At 39.3% G+C, this 19,943-nt stretch overlaps 1 protein-coding gene across 16 annotated transcripts in view; it reads left to right on the top strand.

Moving 5' to 3' along the window:
* The window catches only part of ENOX1 (ecto-NOX disulfide-thiol exchanger 1), a 352,618-nt gene extending 345,002 nt beyond the window's left edge, over positions 1-7,616 (top strand). For all 16 annotated transcript variants that reach the window (XM_086881222.1, XM_086881220.1, XM_086881228.1 and 13 more), the window contains 3 exons: positions 439-541; positions 3,522-3,607; positions 6,662-7,616. In XM_086881222.1, the coding sequence (XP_086737348.1) occupies positions 439-541; positions 3,522-3,607; positions 6,662-6,793 (321 nt within the window). In that variant the 3' untranslated portion in view covers positions 6,794-7,616. The remainder of the gene's footprint in view (positions 1-438; positions 542-3,521; positions 3,608-6,661) is intronic.
* Positions 7,617-19,943: the final 12,327 nt, after the last annotated feature.

Raw genomic sequence — 19,943 nt, 5'->3', positions numbered from 1 at the left:
CAAAGGGTTGTGCTCTAGTAGCTAGAAATGTTGTTAGTGGCTGCTGAATTTACTCTTGTGGTTGTAGCTGAATGTCTCCATCCATGTTCCCTGGAGGCGGTCTTGGTTTACAGCTTTAATAGCTAGAAAATGTGAGTTTTCTGACCATCCCCACACTTTATGGCACAATCTCTCCAGCTGTTATAATGAAGAAGCACTAGCAACAAAGTTATTACTTACTCTGCAAGCAAAATTTCTCTTCTTGGCAGCACTTGGCAAAAAGGTAGTTCAAAATATGTCTTAATATTCTGTAAACAAATCAATTATTTATAATTGTCTTGTCTTTAGATGTGAATTAAAGTAATTATTTTTTTATAGAGTTGAAAGGAAGCAGACAAGTTTAATCAAGGTAAATGGAATCTACATGACCACCTGTTTGTTTTTTTTTAAACTTTATAGGAAATCAATGTATTGACAGTAGCATTGGTCAACCAGGACAGAGAAAAAAACTCAGAGAAACGAAGCCCAGGTCTAAAATCAGAGAAAGAGGCACTATTAATAGGTAAGATAACTCAAAGAAGATTTTTGAGAAGAGAACACTTTCTAACAGGTTTCTGTTTTGCATATATGTTTACACACATCTTTGTCCTAATACCAGTAAAAAAGAAAAAATAGATTTTTGGTTTTTTATCTGTGTTCAGAATGGCTTTTAGTAAGAAAAATCCTAAAATACAAGTGAACTTTGCCTTTCTGAAAAATTCTGCAGTTTAATTAAAGGATTTCAGGTATGACAAAACTGCAGGATCTGCATTTAGACTTGCGGCATGAATGTATGATGACTTTATTTACATCAAGATTTAGCAGGCCAGAGTTGTATAGCTTGTTACATGATTATTAGACAAAGTGGTGAAGGAAAAGGGGGTGGAAATAATATTAGTAAACTACCAAGCAAAGAAAATACATATACTGCATGTATTAAGCAAGCCAGATTTATGCCTTTGACATTAGGTGAGGGAATTAGCAATATGAATATTTATAAAGAATACCACAAGGACTGTCATACCCTTTACCTAGAATAAAACTTTTAAAATAAACTCTTAAATAGTGCCTAGAGCTAAAGCTTATAGGCAGTGGGCCAGCTAACTGGTATCAGGCATTTAGCCACACAGAACTGGCTGTACCCATGCTACCCTTGGAGGGAACAGGCCCCATTTAGACTTGTGCATATTTTGCATTTGGTTTCAGTGGGGTAAGTTTTCAGGGAGCACAAAGCCCACAATTCCAAAGTGTGCCCTCTGGCATGGCAACAGAAATGTTGATCTGAAAGAATGGGCTTAATTTCTTTGGTTTGGTCTTTTCACATATCAGTGGTACCCTGATAAATGATGGCTCCAAAACTACATTAGTTTGTTTAAATGCAACTCATTTTCATCACCTAGGCAGGAAGATTGCTGGTTTATTGCTGAGGCACAGATTCAGCAATTCACAAGTTCAGTTCAGATCAAAGAGGTCATTTGAAGGTGAAGAATGTATTTAAATGTTTAAAGTGCTTACTACACAAACTCCCTGTGACTAGTGAGATGCAAAACAGTGGAATGCACAGAAATGTATGACTTGATTGAATTCCGCTTGTTATAATTAAATCTGAAACTTTTAATTGTAGGGGACAGTGTTTGGTTTTTTCAAAGTTCATTCTGTGAGAAAGAGAGCAAGCATGTGATTTTAAGAACAGAATAACAAACTTTTTTCCTAGGTCACTCACTATTTGATGGTAACAAACAGTGGCAGTGTCCCAAAGTGGGTCCCATACATCTGCTGTTCAGTGGCACACTCAGATAAACCGAATAACCTCAGTTCAGATATTGCTGCTCTTAATACCCCCCCACAACTGACTCACAGTTCAAAGATTAAAGATTCCTCAAGATGGACTTCATGTTATCTCTTCCTCTGAGGCATGATTAGGTGTGGCAACGGAAAAATGGGCCTTGCCTCCATCCATTCACTAAGTTTTTCTGTATTTCAAAAAATAACAATGTTGTCTTAGAGGAAAAGAGAAAAAAAAGAAAAAAAATATAAACAATGGAACTCCAGTCAATAACTACAAAATATTGGCAAGTTACTTATTATTTACATTATATGAAAGAGCTGGCTTTGAATGTCCTGAATTAAAAAGCCATGGGAATCACATAACAGATGCAACAACACTAGTAAAATATGATTTGAGTACAAATTGGATTTCCAGTCATCTCATCCAAGTGTGATGGTCTTGGCTTTTGCTTCTAGAGCTCTTGTGTGGTTACCTGTAGTCACCCACAGCACAAGGAAGGTTACTGCTGCTAGGACTTGCCATAGCAAAATATGTTTTACATGCCATTCCTTATGCAGGATCAGAAGTTTGTAAATGCTGTTTGAAAAGTGGAGGAGAAAAAAGGTGTTCTTTGCAAAGCCAGTCTAAAATGCGTTAAATATTGCTTATCAGTTTCAACCATGGCCAGTACTTGGGGAAAAATGAAATCCAAGATTATCCTAATTCATTCAGCATCAAGAAAGCAGTATGGCCTGCAGTACACAAGATACAGTGACCCATTTTTGTCATTTGTAAGCATTTTTAATCCTGGTGTTTATGATTTAAGTATAAGAAACTTCCCCTAGGGTGGTTCAACTAAGAAGCCCATCCAAAGAGAGTTGAAAATATTTGTTCTGATTTTTACAGTTCAGCTCTCCCCAAACAGCAAGTAGCACACATGCCATTTTGTATTTTCACTGTGTGCTTAGAAGAGGAGAAATTGGATAATGCTTTTAATAGCAGTACTGCTGCCCCAAATCTTGTTTTCTCTGGTCATCATTCTTAATGCTGGCACTTGATTTTCACTGCAGAAAAAAATCTCTAGACTTAGATCCTGACTCCTTCTAAGCCACTTTTAATTCCCATACCTCTCATAATCATCCTGAGAACAACAATGAAGATAGACAGAAAGTGTTCTCTCTTAAGAAAAAGTAAATAAGCAAATATGTCATAAAGCATTTGTGTTTTCTTCAGCAGCAGTTAGGGGTAATACGGATTAAACACTTTTCATAACCAGCATCTGCATAATTACTAGAAAAATTTGAGGGAGTGAGGGTTCTGACACAATTGTATGATACGTTTTCACAACACAGAATCCAGTGAAGGGGAAAAAAACAATAATTTTACCATTACAATATCCACAATTTTATATTGGTAAATCAAGCATAAAATTAGTAGTTGAAATGCTCCCAGCAAGGCTTTGTTTAGAAATTCCTTTATTCATCAGTATATTATCTTGGTCACTTACTTGCTAACTGCTGTCATTTCCTGAAGATGAGCTATTGTATTTAGCATGTTACTATGACTGTATTAAAAATGTGCTGTTTTGTTATGTTTATTGGGTGCCGCAAGGAAAATAAGAATCATAATTCATATTGAAAAACCTTCAAGAACAGACTCTTCAGAATTATTTTGCCTATTTTAATGATACGGTGTCTGAGGTAATTTTAATACTTTGTGTCTGTTTTTATTACAGGTATCATATCCACATTTCTTCATGTCCACCCTTTTGGAGCCAATATAGAGTACCTTTGGTCTTATATGCAGCAGTTGGACTCTAGGGTAAAAAAAATTTAATCAAAATCTGTTTTCTCTTTAGAAATATTGTATTATTCTTTACTGCAGGTTAAACTCTTCATGCATTTCCATTAGAAAGATAATGGGATATGGGGCTTGGGGGTTTGCAGTCTTTATTCATTTGCAAATTACAGTGCACGTGCTCGTGTTGAGGTCTTTGCCTCGCACTGCTTAGCTATCCTTTGTGGCACAGAAGAGCAGAGCTCTAAATGGCAAAGACTAGGCTGATTTTATGACACATATGATGCTGAAATATAGCTGCAGAGAAAAAAAGCAGAACAGGAGGCAGGTGTGGCCACGGCCATCAAACTGTGCAGTTTTTGGAGATAGCCCTTTATTCTTTGAGAAGTTGTTAGTCGTGTGTCATACTGAACTGAACCTTCATGAACACAGGAATGGACCATGTTTCATGTCTTTTGTCTCCATGTGGGAGCAGAGATGACCACATAAAGGAATTGGGTGACCTTACCAATTTCAGTGAAGCTGTGGCAAAGACAAAAGTGAGGCAAACACAAAAGAGTGTGCAAAGTGCTTAATGCATCAGATCATACAGTAGACTTACAGTCGATACATACCTGTAAGATAAGATTCTTTGATTTACTTTTTAATTTCTGCTGTAGAATGAAATTAAATCAAGCCCCCAAAAGGGCCTATTCCTCTGCACTGAATATTTAGCAAGTCACGGGTGAGAAGCTCAAGTGTGAAATGATCAGGTGAATGGTACTCCAGGTGCCAAACAGCAGCTCTGCAGGATGCCAGGCTGCAAGGGACACTCAGATGCAGGGGACACCCTGCATCCAGCCACAGCTCTGTCCCACATCTGCCAATACTTGGATGATGGTGCTTTCCCAGATCTTCTTGTAACACAACTCCTTTGGTTCTGGTAATGTTTTGCTCCTGAACAGTACTCTCAGCCCACAGATGAGATCAGCTTCCCACTGCTTTGATGGGCTGCTTCATGCTTCTGGATGATCCTGGATCTTTCCTGTGTTTCTACAAAAAAGCCTAGAGCTAAAAGCAGAGAGGATCCTGACCTAGAAGCTCACTGGAACTACAACAGGCTGCACTGATGAGTGAGGAAGGATGATGAATTTGTTAGGCACTGCCTTCAGGCCACGGCAACTTAGGTTTGCTAGCGCTTTACAGCCACACACAATGAAAAGGGAGTAGGGGATGGGGATGGGGATGGGAGAAAGAGGGGAGAAAGAGGGGAGAAACTGGTGAATTTGAATTCTTTTTTAAATGTCTGATTTTATCAAGAGCATCTCATTATCAAGATTAATCCAGAGCTTCACACCAGCCATTCTTCTGCTTCTCTGTGCCCCGCCAAAGGTGCATTTTGCTTCATCTTGTCCTGAATCACCCAGTCTGTCCAATCTCCTCAGTTTTCTTTCAAGCCCTCCCTTAACACAGCATTTGGCCAAGTTTCAACCGCTTTTTCCCCTGGATGACCTCTCCAGCTCTGTATCTCTTGAGTGATAACAGGAATCTTCCAAATTATGGACTCTATAGGCTCCAGCCCTGCTGCTCATTGCTTCTTCCCAGAGAGCTCTTCAACATTCTCACCCTGCAGTGCTGTGGTCCCTTCTTGCACATGACTGTGGGCTCCGTCCTTGAGTTTTTGCTCACATGAGTAACCTGAGGGCTTCTGTGAGGCTGCCAGGGCACCTCTTGACTTGCAAACAGAGCCCTCAAGGAAGGAGCATTGTCTCCATCTCTGCAGCTACCGCTGGACCTACCTACTGCATAATAAACACAAGCTGCAAAATTTGACCTCGTTGGTTTATTTTGGAAGCAGCTGCTTGTAGAAACAAATTACTTTTTAATAGCACGATCCAGAGATGCAATTTCAGAGATGAATTTCAATTACTTTCCATGGTTAGCCTGTCATTCCTCGCCTGAACAGGAATGATAAGGTCAGCATACCCGTGTGGGCTGAGGGCTCAGATACATTGCACAAAAGTAACCAGAAACCCACAGCTGCCACGTGAGTACTTAAAAGATGGATTGGATCATGCTGAGGCTTTAGACTGCCTCCAACACTGAGTTTTGGTGCCACTTTTAGCAAATCATTTAATCTTTCTGCTGCACTAACCCCTACAGAAAAATAAGAAGCAATAGATATTTTTTCAACCCCCTTGGGTGTAGTGAGGTATAATTAGCACATTTTATGTTTATAGACTGTTTTAAAAAGGAAGGGTTTCATCATGGAAGGTTTCTACTAGTATTAATAAGCAGAAGTATCATTATTTCCAGAGAAGCCTTTCAAACCGTGGAGATGCCTGTGGATAACAGGCAGCACCCATAGATCTCTTTGCTGTTCCTTTCATGACCACCACTTTAGATGCAGTAGGATAAAATGGCTCATATTCCATGCCAGTTCATTTCTTGTCTTCCCTACTGATTATACCAGGAAGGTTGCTTTTGTGAAAGTTTTTCTGTAATGAGAGCATCTTGCCTATTAGGAAGGTGAGCAGTCATTAAGGTTTTGGAAAGATGAAAACATCCTGACCAGTTCAAAACTGGGAGCTTTACTCTTAATTATCTGGGACTGCAGAATTGAGTGAGACCAAGGGAAGATGGCTCCAGGGATAGTCAGCCTTCAGTAACAGCAGGGAGCTCCTTCTTTTTGAAGGAGAAGAACTGATAGAGCTGGGAGAAGAATTCAAAAGCGTTGGATAAGAAGAAGAATAAGGTCCCATCTGCTTCCTCCTCCTCACAAGAACACCCATGACTGTAATTTTTAGATGGACTTCATACCACACTGTGGCCACAACCCTGACATGGCAGTTGTCATTGCTTTACAGTGGGATGCCACCCACATGAGCAAAATTATTCCTGTGAGGAATCTGCACTTGCTTTGGAGTCAGGAAATTCATGTCAAGCTGAGGTTAAAAAAAAAATAATAATGGTTGGCTGTTTTCATATGCCCTGGATTCCTCTCCCCTGCTCCCCTATTATATCTGTTCTTAATGTTTCTTTTTTATAAGCTACAGAGCAGCTTTCTCACTTTAATTTTTACCTTTGTTTCTTTCTCAGATCTCTGCAAATGAGATAGAAATGCTTTTGATGAGACTGCCACGCATGTTTAAACAAGAATTCACTGGTGTAGGAGCAACACTGGAAAAGAGGTGGAAGTTTTGTGCCTTTGAAGGAATTAAAACTGTCTGACTGTGACTAGTAATGAAGCTATGCAGAAGAAGAATTCCTAGAGCATGGCAGGGTTATAAAGTATTAAAGTAAGAAATTTGGGTTTGGGCACATAGTAGTATGTTTTCAAAGTTATCCAAGCCTAATTTTAGTTACATTTGTGACGTTCTCTTGTGAGTGGAAATGTAGTTGTGCACCAGTTCCTAAAATAAAATAAAATTTTAAAAAAAAGTTTCAAAATGTGACAGATTGTTTCCTATGAAAACTGAAGAAAGATACCACAGTCATAATGATTTCAAAATACTACATGTCCTACATCTAAGAAAAGCTCATTGAGCAAACAGCTAAGGAGAAAGATTGCCCAGTTATGGTCGCTAAGCTACAGCGATTTATATGTAATATGTAGTAGAACTCATTAAGTTTTGTTATAGAAAGTTCTTTCTGTTTAGTAAGAGAATTGAGTAATTTTGCAGTGAGGAAAAGCATACCAAAAGAAAACTTGAAGATGTGTCTGAAGTTATTGTATTTTGTAAATTAAGTTATATGCTGTACCAGGGATTTTTTGCCTTATTGAAAGAGGCCTGAAAATGTGATTGGAGTCCTCAAGAATGCTTTATCAAGAATATTATTTTTCTAATGTAACTATTCTCCATTACAAGTTCTTTTAACATGGATTGCATATCAATTTTCATAAACGTGTAAATAAGGAGGAAACCAGTGTTACTGTATTGTATTTGGTATGTAACATTCAGGTTTATGCATCAAAATAAATATTCAGTTGCATTACTGTTACAAATTTTATAGCAGATATATTAATTTTTATCAATAAATATGACTTCTACCATATTGTTTGTATAAGTATTTTTTCGGACGTTATTGAATTTTAATCGATCCAGCAAGAGTCTCCTGGAACGTATCTTTCCCCTACCTGAACTATTAATTGCAGATAACTCGGTTAAATGAAATATAATTATAAAAAAAAAGAGCTTGCAATATTAGCTGAGATTAAAATAATTTAAAATATCAGTAGAGGAAGAACCAGTATGGACCTTTGGTTTTTTTTTTTTTCAACAAGCAGACAGGTGAAAAATGAACACATTCAAGCTTCCTGTTTTCATTGTTGTGTTGGGTAAGAAACAGCAGCCCCCTCTTTGCCACACCCCTGTGCAGGCAGAGGAGCCAGCCACAAGAGACCTGGTCCTAGGAAGTGGGACACCAACAGTGGGAAATACAGAAAACTGAAACAGCTGCAGGGAGTATCCAGATATATGTCTGTGATGTTTCACTCAGGTCCTTCAATAAACAGCAATTAGTGTCAAATGCATTTAGTAGTGAAGGAACTCTCCAACATGGCTTTCAGTGATTGGTACTTTAGGACATATTTCTCTACTGGCATCTACCTGGAATATGGAAATATTAAATGAAATGCTAATTGCATACAAAAGGGGAAAAGAAAGAGGCTTAGCAGGTCTATTATGGGGAAAAAATTATGCTTTCAGGCAGTACGCACAAAATTAAAAAAATCAAGTACATCTCAATTATGGTTGCTATAGAGCCTGTGATAAGTTACTCAGGTGAAACTAGTAATTATATGCCAGTTATGTTAATGAAAATTAACTAGTTTAATCCAAGTAACAACTCTGTCCTCTCTTGAGATCATACAGTTTCATGAATAATTCTGGCAAAAATGTGTTAGGTCTGACAGCTCGTATTTAGGTACTGAAACGTAAATGTGTATGGATGCCACTAAGGCTGGGGAGAAGAGATGTGAGAAAACTTCCACCTCAGCATACTCCATGCCATACTGATTCATTATGTTCTGTCCTTCCTTTCCTTGTGTCTTCCTTTTTTTCCCTTTAGATCATTGTCTCTCTCACAAAACAACTTCAAATACAGTCAGAAAACTTTTTTTTTTTTTTGACAGAACCTTGTAATGTAATCACTATATTTGTTTTGCCTGTTTTTTTCTTATTTTTTATCTTCATGAGTTTTTCATGTCTGTCTGGACCATCAGAGCTTTAGAAGAGTGCCTTTTTAGTTCTTGTACCAGTTAAAAGGGAACCTCTTTCATTGGCTTTTAGATACTGCCAAACAAGATCTAAACTTTGAGTATGAATAGCATATAGGCATCCTGAAATATTGGAACATACCAGTTGAGAACTTGAAAACCATCTTCAATGAGTGTCAGGTCGGCCCCAAGAACTAGCTTTCACTTTTGTGTGCTCTTTTTAAGCAAGCTGGCTTAAAATGTTGAGCTCCATCATTTAGGTGCTGAAATGTCCCTAGGATGACTCTTAGGGTGCCCAGCTGGGAGTTCTGCAGTAAATACAATGAGATTAATAACAAGAAAGCTGCTTTCAGTACAGGATTTGATACAGGATTTTTTGATACAGGAAAGCCACCTAGACTTGACATTAGGGAGCGTTTCTTTACTGAGATGTTGGCCAAACACTGGAATGGGCTTCCAGAGAGGTGATCAATGCCCCGAGGGTGTCGGTGTTTAAGGACATTTGCACAATGCCTTTAATGGCATGATTTAACTTCTTGTCAGCCCTGACGTGATCAGACAATTGAATTAGATGATCCTTATAGGTCACCACGAGACCTAAAGCAAGTTTCTGCAGCTGAGTCAGGTTGAAGGAAGATGCACATTTGGCAAAAACTCAAAGCCAGCTGCACTTAAAAGGATCTTCACAACAGTAGTGGGGAGGAAAAAAAAAAGGGCCAAAGAGGTATCACATCATGCTAACCATGAGCTCAAGAGATGAGACTGAGCAACAGTCTGGCATACAACTGCAAGTTATGGAAGAAAGTTATAGCAGCATCCCCTCCTCTCAAATAGGGACTAGTGGAGCAGGAGGATTTGGTTTCTAGCTGCCCAAACATGCTGAGGGCATTTTGCACAGTTTTAAGTCAGGTTGGCCTGAACTCCTGTTCTCCCAGGAAAGATTTTCAGACCATCCTCAGCTTTGAACTGTTTTGGTCTGATGGCAGGGGTGACTTTCATCAGCTTAGAGGGGCCAGCCTCTTGCTGCACTGTATCTGATTCCCTCTAGAAGGATTAAGAGATACACTGTGCAAAACCTCTTGGACAAATGTGCATTTAACCCTGCACATTCAAGGGAGATAAGTGTAACCTCTCTGTTAAACTGCATTTTATGTCCACAAGAGATGTTTTACATTTGATCATGTTTGATGAAGTATGCATTATCCCCATCACTGAAAAGGAAATTCTTAATATCTCCTCGTCCACAGTGGAGTCAATTGTTTATTGAAGTGTGTGTGTGTAGGGCAAAACTTGGATGTTTAGGACTGCCAGAGCATCACATTCACTTAAGGAACAGATATACTGAGATTTAGAGAAAATCCTGTATCAAGCTATGCTACATTTAGCTACACATGATGTGCAGCAAATGCTACGGAATCTAAAGCTAGAAAATTGGTTGTAAGAGCATTATGGGTGGTTTGTTTACATAAAGATTCTGGTCTTGCAAGCATTGTTTTATTTAAAATCATAATGGCTTTGACAGTCAGTGTTAGTACGACAAAAATTTCTTATGATGATGGTATGAGTTGATTTGGGGAAGGAGATTTGGAAAGAGAAGGAGGGAAAGGAGAGCGTTGGCTTTGGATATTCTGTTGGTGCCTCTGGCACCAATAATTATCCAGGTGTGATGTAGAACTGATGTCCATCTTTTCCACTTAACAACTTCATGTCAGTTTTCAGCCTTAAAATTGTGAGGCTTTTATAATATTTTAATTAATTTATTTATTTATTTATTTATTTGTTTATTTTTTAAACAGAGTACAAGCTGCTCCTTGAATTGTCACGCTGGTTATCCTGCTAAATTTTTCAGCTCTTTGCCCTAACTTTTCCCTCAAAAAGAAAGTAGAAACAGAGTCAAATTCTTTCTGGTTCTGTGTGGGACTGCTTGGACAGCAAAAACTGACCACGGATTTACTGACTTAAAACTGAATGTTTCAAGAACAAGTAAATCGACTGAAAAATCAGCCAGCTCAGGAAATTATGCTTACAAGGTACAGATACTCTGACTATATAAACCCATTACATTGAATTTGTAAGCAAAATCAAATAGATACACTCAGGAGTACCTTCAATTAAGTGTTTTGTCTCACACTGGGTAAGACTGTGCCTGTTCAGATTTAATAGGCTGACTCCAATGTCAGATGCCCTTTCAACAGAGATATTTGTGGGGCAGCAAGAGGAAAAAAGTATATATTCCTTTAAAGCTAGCAGACAGCATTCCTGCAGTCATATCACAGACATATTACAACCATTTGCTCAGACTGCTGGCTGGTAAGTACTTCTTGCCAATTTATGTATTCTTATACACATAACATTGAAGCCTAAAAAAAACTCATTGACTTAGACTGTTCGTATCTTAGCCATGTCACTATTAATTGTATAGTGATCCCAATAGTATATGGTGGATTAAAATACACTTTCCATGATAGAACCCAGCAATAATCAAGGTTACCAACTGATGAAAAAGATGCTTTTTGCTTGATAGTTTCTTAGAAGAGATTAGTGTTGTCAAAATTGGGTCCTAACTTCCTAACTTCATTTTTTTCTGGCTTCTTCTAGCTAGTTTTGCTTTTCTCTGCAAGATTAAATAATCCTTTAGTACTGCGTATTTTCTCCCTGTGAAGATATTTATATATTGTAGTCTATTTACTTCTCAGTATTCTTTCTCATAAGCTAAACAGATTGAGTTTTTAAGTGTTTTGCTATAAAGCGTTTATCTTCTCTTCCTCGAATCATTGCATCCTTTTTTTTTTAATATCCTTTCCAATTTTTCAAAACTTTCTTTAAAATGTGTGGGGAAAAGACTGTTACTTGAATTAAACTGATCAGTTTACAGCACACAGACATGCAGACACATCTCTGCTCCACTTCAGCTCTTTGCCTCCTATTCCTGTCAGACTCTGAGAGGATCACCAATGTCAAAGCAGTAACACACGTGAATTGCTGTTGTGTTGCTTTCTTCATCCTGGTGTAACAGATTCCTCTGCAAAAAAAACATTTCTGTCTGCTAAAGCCTGGCTTTTTTATCCCCACTGGCAAGCTTTCTTGTGCAAGGCCAAAGGTCTCACCCCACGAGGATAATTTGAGGCTTAGATCCCTGTTCTTCGCTATGGGGCAGGTTTGGATGACTCTCAGATGTTTATAGCCTTTCATTATTAAAATGGAGTAATCAGATTTGCTGTCAGGGTGTTGGGATCGCATCAAGCATTCAGAGGGCAATCGCACAGGCTTTGTCTAGACTAGGGTTTAAATGTGTGTCATTAGCACATATTAGCTGATACATTTTAAAAGTCTGATGCAGACGAGGCATAATGCCTTTAATGTGAAAAGCTGGCTGAGTTAGGCCCTTGGGCATTGGCGTTGACTCTGGTTTGTCTATTTTAGAATTTTGGAATAAGTTAGCTGAGGGCTTGTCTGCAAAGACCAGTTAATTTGGAAGAAGATAGGCTATGAATCTAAAGGGCTGCTCCAGGACTTCAGGCCAGAAAAAGATTAATTCTCAAGTAGTTGCTCTGAAATAGCTCAATATAGTAGTAATATATACTTAACTAGGTAAGTTTTCCCTCACTTTTTTTATTTTTTTATTTAACTTTCCTCGGGAAAAGAAAAAAGTTTCCCATGTCAGAGTTGTTGTATTTAAAAATTAACCCTCTGGTGCAATTCTGTTTTTATCACTGCTCCTTACTGAATATAGCTGATTAGCCTGGTTGTGTCTGGGGAGGAGGCTGGAAAACTTGTACACTCTGCAGATCTGATTGCTGACGTTAAAAGCTGACTTGCATTTCACAGGGGGGAGACATGGTGCGCTTTTGAGAGGAAATGTGAGCGAAGCAACAGAAGACCATAAAATAGGATTAAAAATAGAGACTGGAGGGATTTTGTTAGAACCTGGCGTTCCATCAAAAAAACCCACGCAAATCCCAGGACATCCCAGAAGCCTGTTATAAACTAAGAGGGGGAACAAGGAAAAAGAAGAGATAAAAATTCATAGTAAAAATCATTGTAAATTATGGAGGTATTGAATTTATGAGAGTTTGTGCATTTCCTCAGCTGGTTCTGCCCATGGAGTCAGCTGTCTCAGATGTTGTAACTGAGACTCTTTACAGAGGAACTGTCCAAAAGTACTCTGCAGTTGGCTTTATCCCAATAATAAGCTCAGATAATACTAATTTCCAATTGCAGAGGAGCCCCTCTCTGCAAGAAAAATCTGTATCTCTAGCTCTACCAGTTCACTGGTTGATGGTGATGTTAGCAAAAACATTTTTCTTATTCTTGAAGGCTAGTGAGAATATACATTACCCATGGAAAGCAAGTATTTTCCAGGTAATCAGGACTCATTTCAGGGTGTCATTTCCACCCCTGCATTCTGACTGGCTGTCACCTTGCTTGAACTTGTCACTTTGGTTAGATGGAGACAAAAAAAGCTAAAGTCTCCCAGGGTGGAAAATACACTTTTGTCTTGAGAAGAACAGCCATGGATAAACATCGTGCCACCTGTTCAAGGCTGATTTGTCTAATAAAGAATTGCAAGGCAGGAGCTGCTTTGCAGGGTGATACTGGAAGCCAGTTTTGTGCAATAAAACATACTGACAGAGAAAGAAGCCATATGGTGTCTCAACAGCCCAAGTTTTCTAAAATGCATCTCCTACCCTGAGAAGTTCTTGACTGACAGTTCTGGAAACAGGTGTTTTATTTGTCCACAGGGCAGCACAGCCAAGGCATCTAATATTGTCCCACCAGAGGTGTACAGAAACCACCTGCCCTTTCATTTCCATCCCTATGAAGTCCTTGCTTCATCTGTCCAAACTGCAGAGGAAGGGGACATCTGCAGAGTGCACATTTGACCCTGATCTGAGTCCACAGAACTTCTGCTAGTTAAAAATTTAGTTTCAGAACTGGATTTGAATCTGTGATCTGTAAAATGGATAAACTACTGTCTTAAGGAAATTATCCAATGACAGAGGAGAGGAAGGCAGGCTTTCTTGAAGCACAAATATACCATGGTGACCCCATTCTTCTCCTTCAATCTTCACAGTGAGCAAGAAGATTTGGAAGTACATAGCTGGCAAAGAGGTTCATCCTATTAGAACAGACAGAGAAGAGCTAAATTTATATTTACACAGAATGTTTTGAGATGGGTTTTTTAAGTCTAAAGAAAACCCTTTGCAGTTTATAGACATGAGATGCTCTTAAAACAAAGGTAAGCACAGGGAAATGGAGAAGCAATGAAAAAAAAAAAGTATTATCTTTTATGAGTACTTTATTAGTCTTCCCCTTTGAAGAGATTTCAGTGTGAAGTCTGAAATCCCTACTGTTTCAAACATTTACAGTTAAGAGCAGGAACAATGCAGGATTTGCAGCCTTTGTTTGATTTTTGTGGTCTGTGCAGTTCAAATGTACAAAGAAAAGTATGAAAGTGTGTGCCCAGGTGAAATGGAACTGGGCAGTCACACAGAACTGTTGCTTTTCTGCAGTGCAGAGCTTTTTATTTACAGGAATAAATCCTGGGCAGATGGTCAGAAGTTCAATGACGTACATTGGTTACACAGACAGGAAATCTGTATATGTTCAGGATTGAGATCTTAAATTTTTGTCTTTCTCTCAAGAATGCTGATATTTCTGTGACATGCAGCATTGAGAAAGACATCAGAGGGTAATCTGGATGGGTCTGGGGAAAGAGGCCTAATCAATGGCCAGCTGTGTGACTGTAAGACAGTACATATCCTCACAAGCAGTGAACAGGCTAATTTGGCTGCAGAAGACATCACAGCTGTGACTGTACAGCCTCTGCCCAGTTCAAAACACTCTGCTTACTGCTTCCAGCTTAAGAAATATGGGCTGCCTTCTTCTGAATGTCTTCCTACAGGGTTTCTTCTGGAAAATTAATTTAGAGGTATTTCAAGGCTTTTTACAGGCAGCTAACAAGCTGTACCATCAACAGAAAACTATGGGTGATCTGCAGCAATAGTGGGTGGATCTGAACCAGAGAAAGAACCTGGACAACTTCTTCCTAAATTTGCTACAAGCCTTGAAATTACTTTATCTACAATTTCCAAAGGAAAAGGAGCAGCAAAAACATTTCCAGACATAACCAGAATAAGGTTTCATCTCCCAGACCCATTTGGCCCACACCTGCTTCATGTTCCCCAATCCACATGTGCAAACATATTCAGGAGAAAGCAAAAGGTGTTCCAGAGATTAAGTCGTGTGAGAAATTCAAGGCTTTGGACAGGTTATAAGAAGTTCCCTTGTGGGCAAGCCCACAATCAATGCTACTGTTCTTCTGTGTAACTAATCTAAAGTAAGGTTTTCATTAACTCTCTTTATTTGATGCATTGTGAAACAAACCTAAAGAGAATGTTTAGGCTAGCAAAAAAAAGCAACACAAAATCCCACAAGAACCCAGTGTAACAGCATACATCAAGAACTAAGTAACAAAGAAAATAGCTCTGGATACACAAAGTCTCGGTTTTGCAGCTAGGCAGGAGGTGCACAAGTTTAAAGCTATGCCTGAGTACCAAGGTTATTTTCCCAGCAGAGATGTTGAGAAATCACCACTTTGTGCCACGACACAGAGCATAAAACATTGCTAAAAGTTCTCTCAAATCACAGCTATATTATATGGCAACATACTGACTTAGGCTAAGACTTTCATTTTTTGAACTACTGGGTGTCTGAGAGATGTCACCAAGCAAACAGAGAGAGTCTGTGACCAAACCAAACACTAAAGCTAATCAGCAACACTCTAAAACCCAGCCACACAATGCATATTTGCTACCAAGACTTTGCTTTTAAAAGTCATCCATGCCAGGACTTTCACTGTCATGTGGACATAGAGACAAAAGTGTGAGGGATGTCAGCCACACAACTAACTCCAGGGTGCAGAGCCTAATCTTTGGTTGCCCAGATGAGCACTTTATCTGCTGAACTATTGGATAGGCAAAATGTCCCACTGTCCCAGGTGCCATCACTTCATGCAAGGTTGTATCCATCTGACATGTTCTGAGGGCACCTACCAGACTGATCCCCTTCCTGCAGCTGTAAGTGCACACCTGGCTTCTCAGCACTCTAAACTCTGGCGTTTCAGACAGTCCTCAGACCTTTGTGTGGAACTGATTGAGAGCCATGGTCCTCTGAATTCAAAGTCTGAGAGCCTCTCACACTCTGAGTAACATAAGGAAGCAGAAGAAACACAGGCCTTGAAGTATAGCAAATTCTTCTTGGGATTCTAAGGAGACCTTTTTTAAGGTCTTCTTAATCCAGCCTTTATCCTTTCTCTTTCTGTCTGCAGATTGATATGGGTTTGTGTACGTGTGTGTGAAGTCTCCAGACCATTCGAGTGGATGATGGCTTTTTGTTTCCTCGGCACATCAGGTCTTTTAGTTTGTTCATTATGTGATTTCTGTTAATTTTAGTACAAGTCATACAGGAAGAGGTGAATTACAAAGGAAAAATATCTACCAAGACACATAATTAAATACATCTAACAATAATCTCATATGTAGGGGAAAATCTACATGTAAATGCCAATCTGTCCAGTTTACAAAGAAGAAAGGAATAAGAAAGTGCAACTGAGAACCCATAAAGATTTATATAAATGGATAATATTAATTAGCCTTGAAAGATGAAAGGCTGCCTACTCAGAGTAATTTTATCCTGATAGACCAAAAGCTACCACATACTTAAATTTTCATTTGAACAGGAGAAACAAGAAGTCCAAACTGCAGTGTCTAATTGAGACCACAGATTAGCAGTACCTAGCCTCAGGGACTGACATTACTCCTACAGTATCTAAATTCAGGAGAGCAACTGTGGCTCAAGGCTTGTGCCATATGACTGGAAAAGCAGCTACAAAGCCTCTGTCCAACACCTGGCAGGCAGGAGCAGAACCCAGCCTTCAGACAGCAGGTCTCATGTAAACAGATTGGACCTTGCTTTCTCAGCCCAGTTATGCTGGGAAACAAGAACCAGCTTCCACCCATCACTAGGGACACAGTTTTTCAGGCATCACGACAAGAGATGTGAGACTGAAGTCAGCTGAGGAGGAAGAAGCGTGGGGAAAGTGTGCTTGGTCCTCACTGCAGGTAGCTGCTGGAAAACCAAGGGCTACAACATCCAGCCAGTGATGTCTTTACTCAAAGCACAGAGATGGAGAATCTTGGTTGGCAGTGACTTTATCTCATCCCAGTTTAGCTTTCAGGCAGACAGATCTAGTGCTCAGTTACATCCATAATCTTGCACTGCCACCTCATTAAAGTGGTGCTGAGTTTATGAACCCATCTTCAGCTGTGGCTCACTAGAAATGCTAGACCACAGCCTTCTGATTTTGTGCAACACGGAAACAGCTGGCAAATATTGCCACTTATAGAGTGGTTTCAGTAGCAGGGACTGTGATTGCTGTTTCCTGGGGTGCCCCTAAATAAAAAGATACAGCACCTCCTTGGTGTTGCTACCCTCAAAAGCAACATCGCTTCTTGAAGGTTTCAGTCCACAGAGAACACTGCCACTGCTGACACACACAGGCAGTGACTTATTCACAGCATCTACAAAGGAGACAAGTCACACAAAGGTCGTGGTGCTGCAGACAAAGTAAATAGTTTTCTATAATGTATGTGGTGGATAATAATGTGTGTTTCCCCTTGGTTAAGATTTCTTGAAGATCAGAATCAGGGGATGATGAAGTTGAGGGGATATGTGGTAGGAGAGGAGCTCCCTGAATCAAGTTTTTCTCCTTCCATATCCCAGCCTTATATACAAAATGCAACATATATGATCTGTGTATAAATGAGCAAAACTCGTAGTGCATACCAAATCTGCAATCCAACAATTTGTGTTTGAATGTTTTAGCAAAAAATGACTGTGACTACAAACACTTCACAGACTAATTTTCAGATTCACGAGTTTTTGCTTGGTTTGCCTACACGTTCTCTGAGCTCTCTGCCAAAAAATATTTCCTTTCTTGCACTGAAACGTAGCGCTGACATGTGTCAAACTACTTCTTTTGTATGGGCTTAAGCACACTTCTTCCTCTTTCTGCTTTTTGTAGATTCGTACATATTAGACACACATCTTTGGGTTTTAATTATAAAATTAATGTAGACAGCAACCAGAAATAAAACTGACAAATCTAATTTCCCTGGTAACTCAATATCATCTCAGGATCTCTGAGGAAAGCAAAAACATTATGTCCAAGGGGTTCCAAGTACATTTTTAAAGGGACAAACTTTAAAAAAAAAAACAAACAGTTGATCTGATTAATAGAGGAGCATATTCCTAACATCAAAATCCATATTTATCACCAGCTAGGAGAATGTGATGGTGTTTTAAACATTACATAACTTTTCATACTGCTTCTAATCCCAGACATTTAGGAGAAAAAAAGTATCTGTCTGTCTATCTGTCTATCTATCTATCTATCTATCTATCTATCTATCTATCTATCTATCTATCTATCTATCCATCCATCCATCCATCTATCTATCCACATCTTAAATGCATCTTAAAATAATTTATAAAATAGGTGTTTTATGATCCTGTACAAGATGTTTGGAATATTTCCTTTTAAAAGTACCAATATACAGCCAATTGTAAAACAAACAGTTCTGTAAGGATTCAGTACATCCACATATGAGGGTCAGACCCTAGACTCCAGAGAAGCTGGTATTCTTCCCTGCCATCAACAGAGAAGCCAATTCCACTAAGCAATGGGAATTGAAGGAGTGGGCTGAGACACCTATGGAAGAAATTAATGAAGCCCTTCCTGGGGCCACAGAGAAGCTCAGAACTGTGTTCATGACACGGTGCTTTCCAAAGTCCTCAGTGCTCTCCTGAAGGACTGAGTTGGAGCTGCTCCATGGAATGTCCTTTGGGCCAGCTCAGCATTGTGCAGCGAGCAGCTTCTCCTGCCTAAACCAAACTGCAACAGAAACACAGAGAGCCTTGAAACAAAGGCTGGAGGCTCGCAGGTCTGCATGGTCCTTCCTCTTGGAATCTGGGAACCTGAACCTCATTGTCCAGTGCTCCCTAGTGCAGAAGCAGCCAAGTCACAGGAACAGCATGGCATAGCATCCAGTTTTTCTCACTCTGCAGTGCCTTTCATGTGATGTCTAAACACACCCATGCCTACAAGGAGGGAGTCATACAGACACAACAGGAGCCTTTGCCTACCTAGCTCAGAGACATGTAGGTTTTGCAATGGATGAAGCTCTAATTTACACTCCCAAAGGTTGGTGTGTGAGCAGAGTGCTTATGTTCCCTTTACAGGCAGAGGAAAATCAAGCCACTAGGGCTGAGAGAGTTTGCACTGCTATTCAGCTCCCCAGATGTAGGTGCCTGTTTCAGAGACAGGTACTTTTATACCCAGCCAGCTGGGTGGCTCCCCAAACTCCACTGACTGCGTGTATGATAGCAGACACGCAGACACCTACAAGTTCATCTGTGTGGGATACAGCTTAGGCTAGCACAGACCATATCTGCCTGCCAGAGCCAAGGTGAACACTGAGACCTAAAATTCCTACTTAATTTTCTAGTCTACTTAAAAATACCTGATTCCATCCATAGCCAAAAACTTGCTTTGAGGAACCTGTAGCTTTTGGCTTATGGGTCTTGCTGACTTTTCCCTCACTATTTTATTTTATATAGTCTCACTGTGAGGTGTGCATGAATGTATTTGGATTGGATTCTAGCATGCAAAACATTTTAGAATCCCTTAAAAGGTTTCATTTGGAAATGGAATTTATGCAAGTGTATATTAATGATTTGGCATCTTAAAGGGGTTATTTTGAGTGCTATCTTTAACTTCATTACCATTAAATTATGCCTTAAATTACTCCAAAGAGATTGTGGCCTAATGCTTTGAACCAACTTAAAAATTCATATGGAGAGTTTTAAATAGTCCACAGTCAAGAGTACATTTAAACAGTGGAAACCAGTTAAGCAGCTTTTGGGAGACCAAGACATGTTTACCTCAGTTACACAATATTGACACTTATCTATATTTTTTCTCCATAGAGTGATTTTGCAATCAAAACTTAAAGAAGTGGACATCCATCACAAATACCTAAATCATTTGGTAAAACACAATCCACACAGCACTTTTTTTGCCAGTAATTATTGCCACATGCA

The sequence above is a fragment of the Cyanistes caeruleus genome, chromosome 3, assembly GCF_971803275.1.
Source record: "Cyanistes caeruleus chromosome 3, bCyaCae1.hap1.1, whole genome shotgun sequence".
In the NCBI taxonomy this organism is placed as follows: domain Eukaryota; kingdom Metazoa; phylum Chordata; class Aves; order Passeriformes; family Paridae; genus Cyanistes; species Cyanistes caeruleus.
Note: the sequence above shows the minus strand (reverse complement) of the source record. Positions and strands in the feature narration are given on the sequence as shown.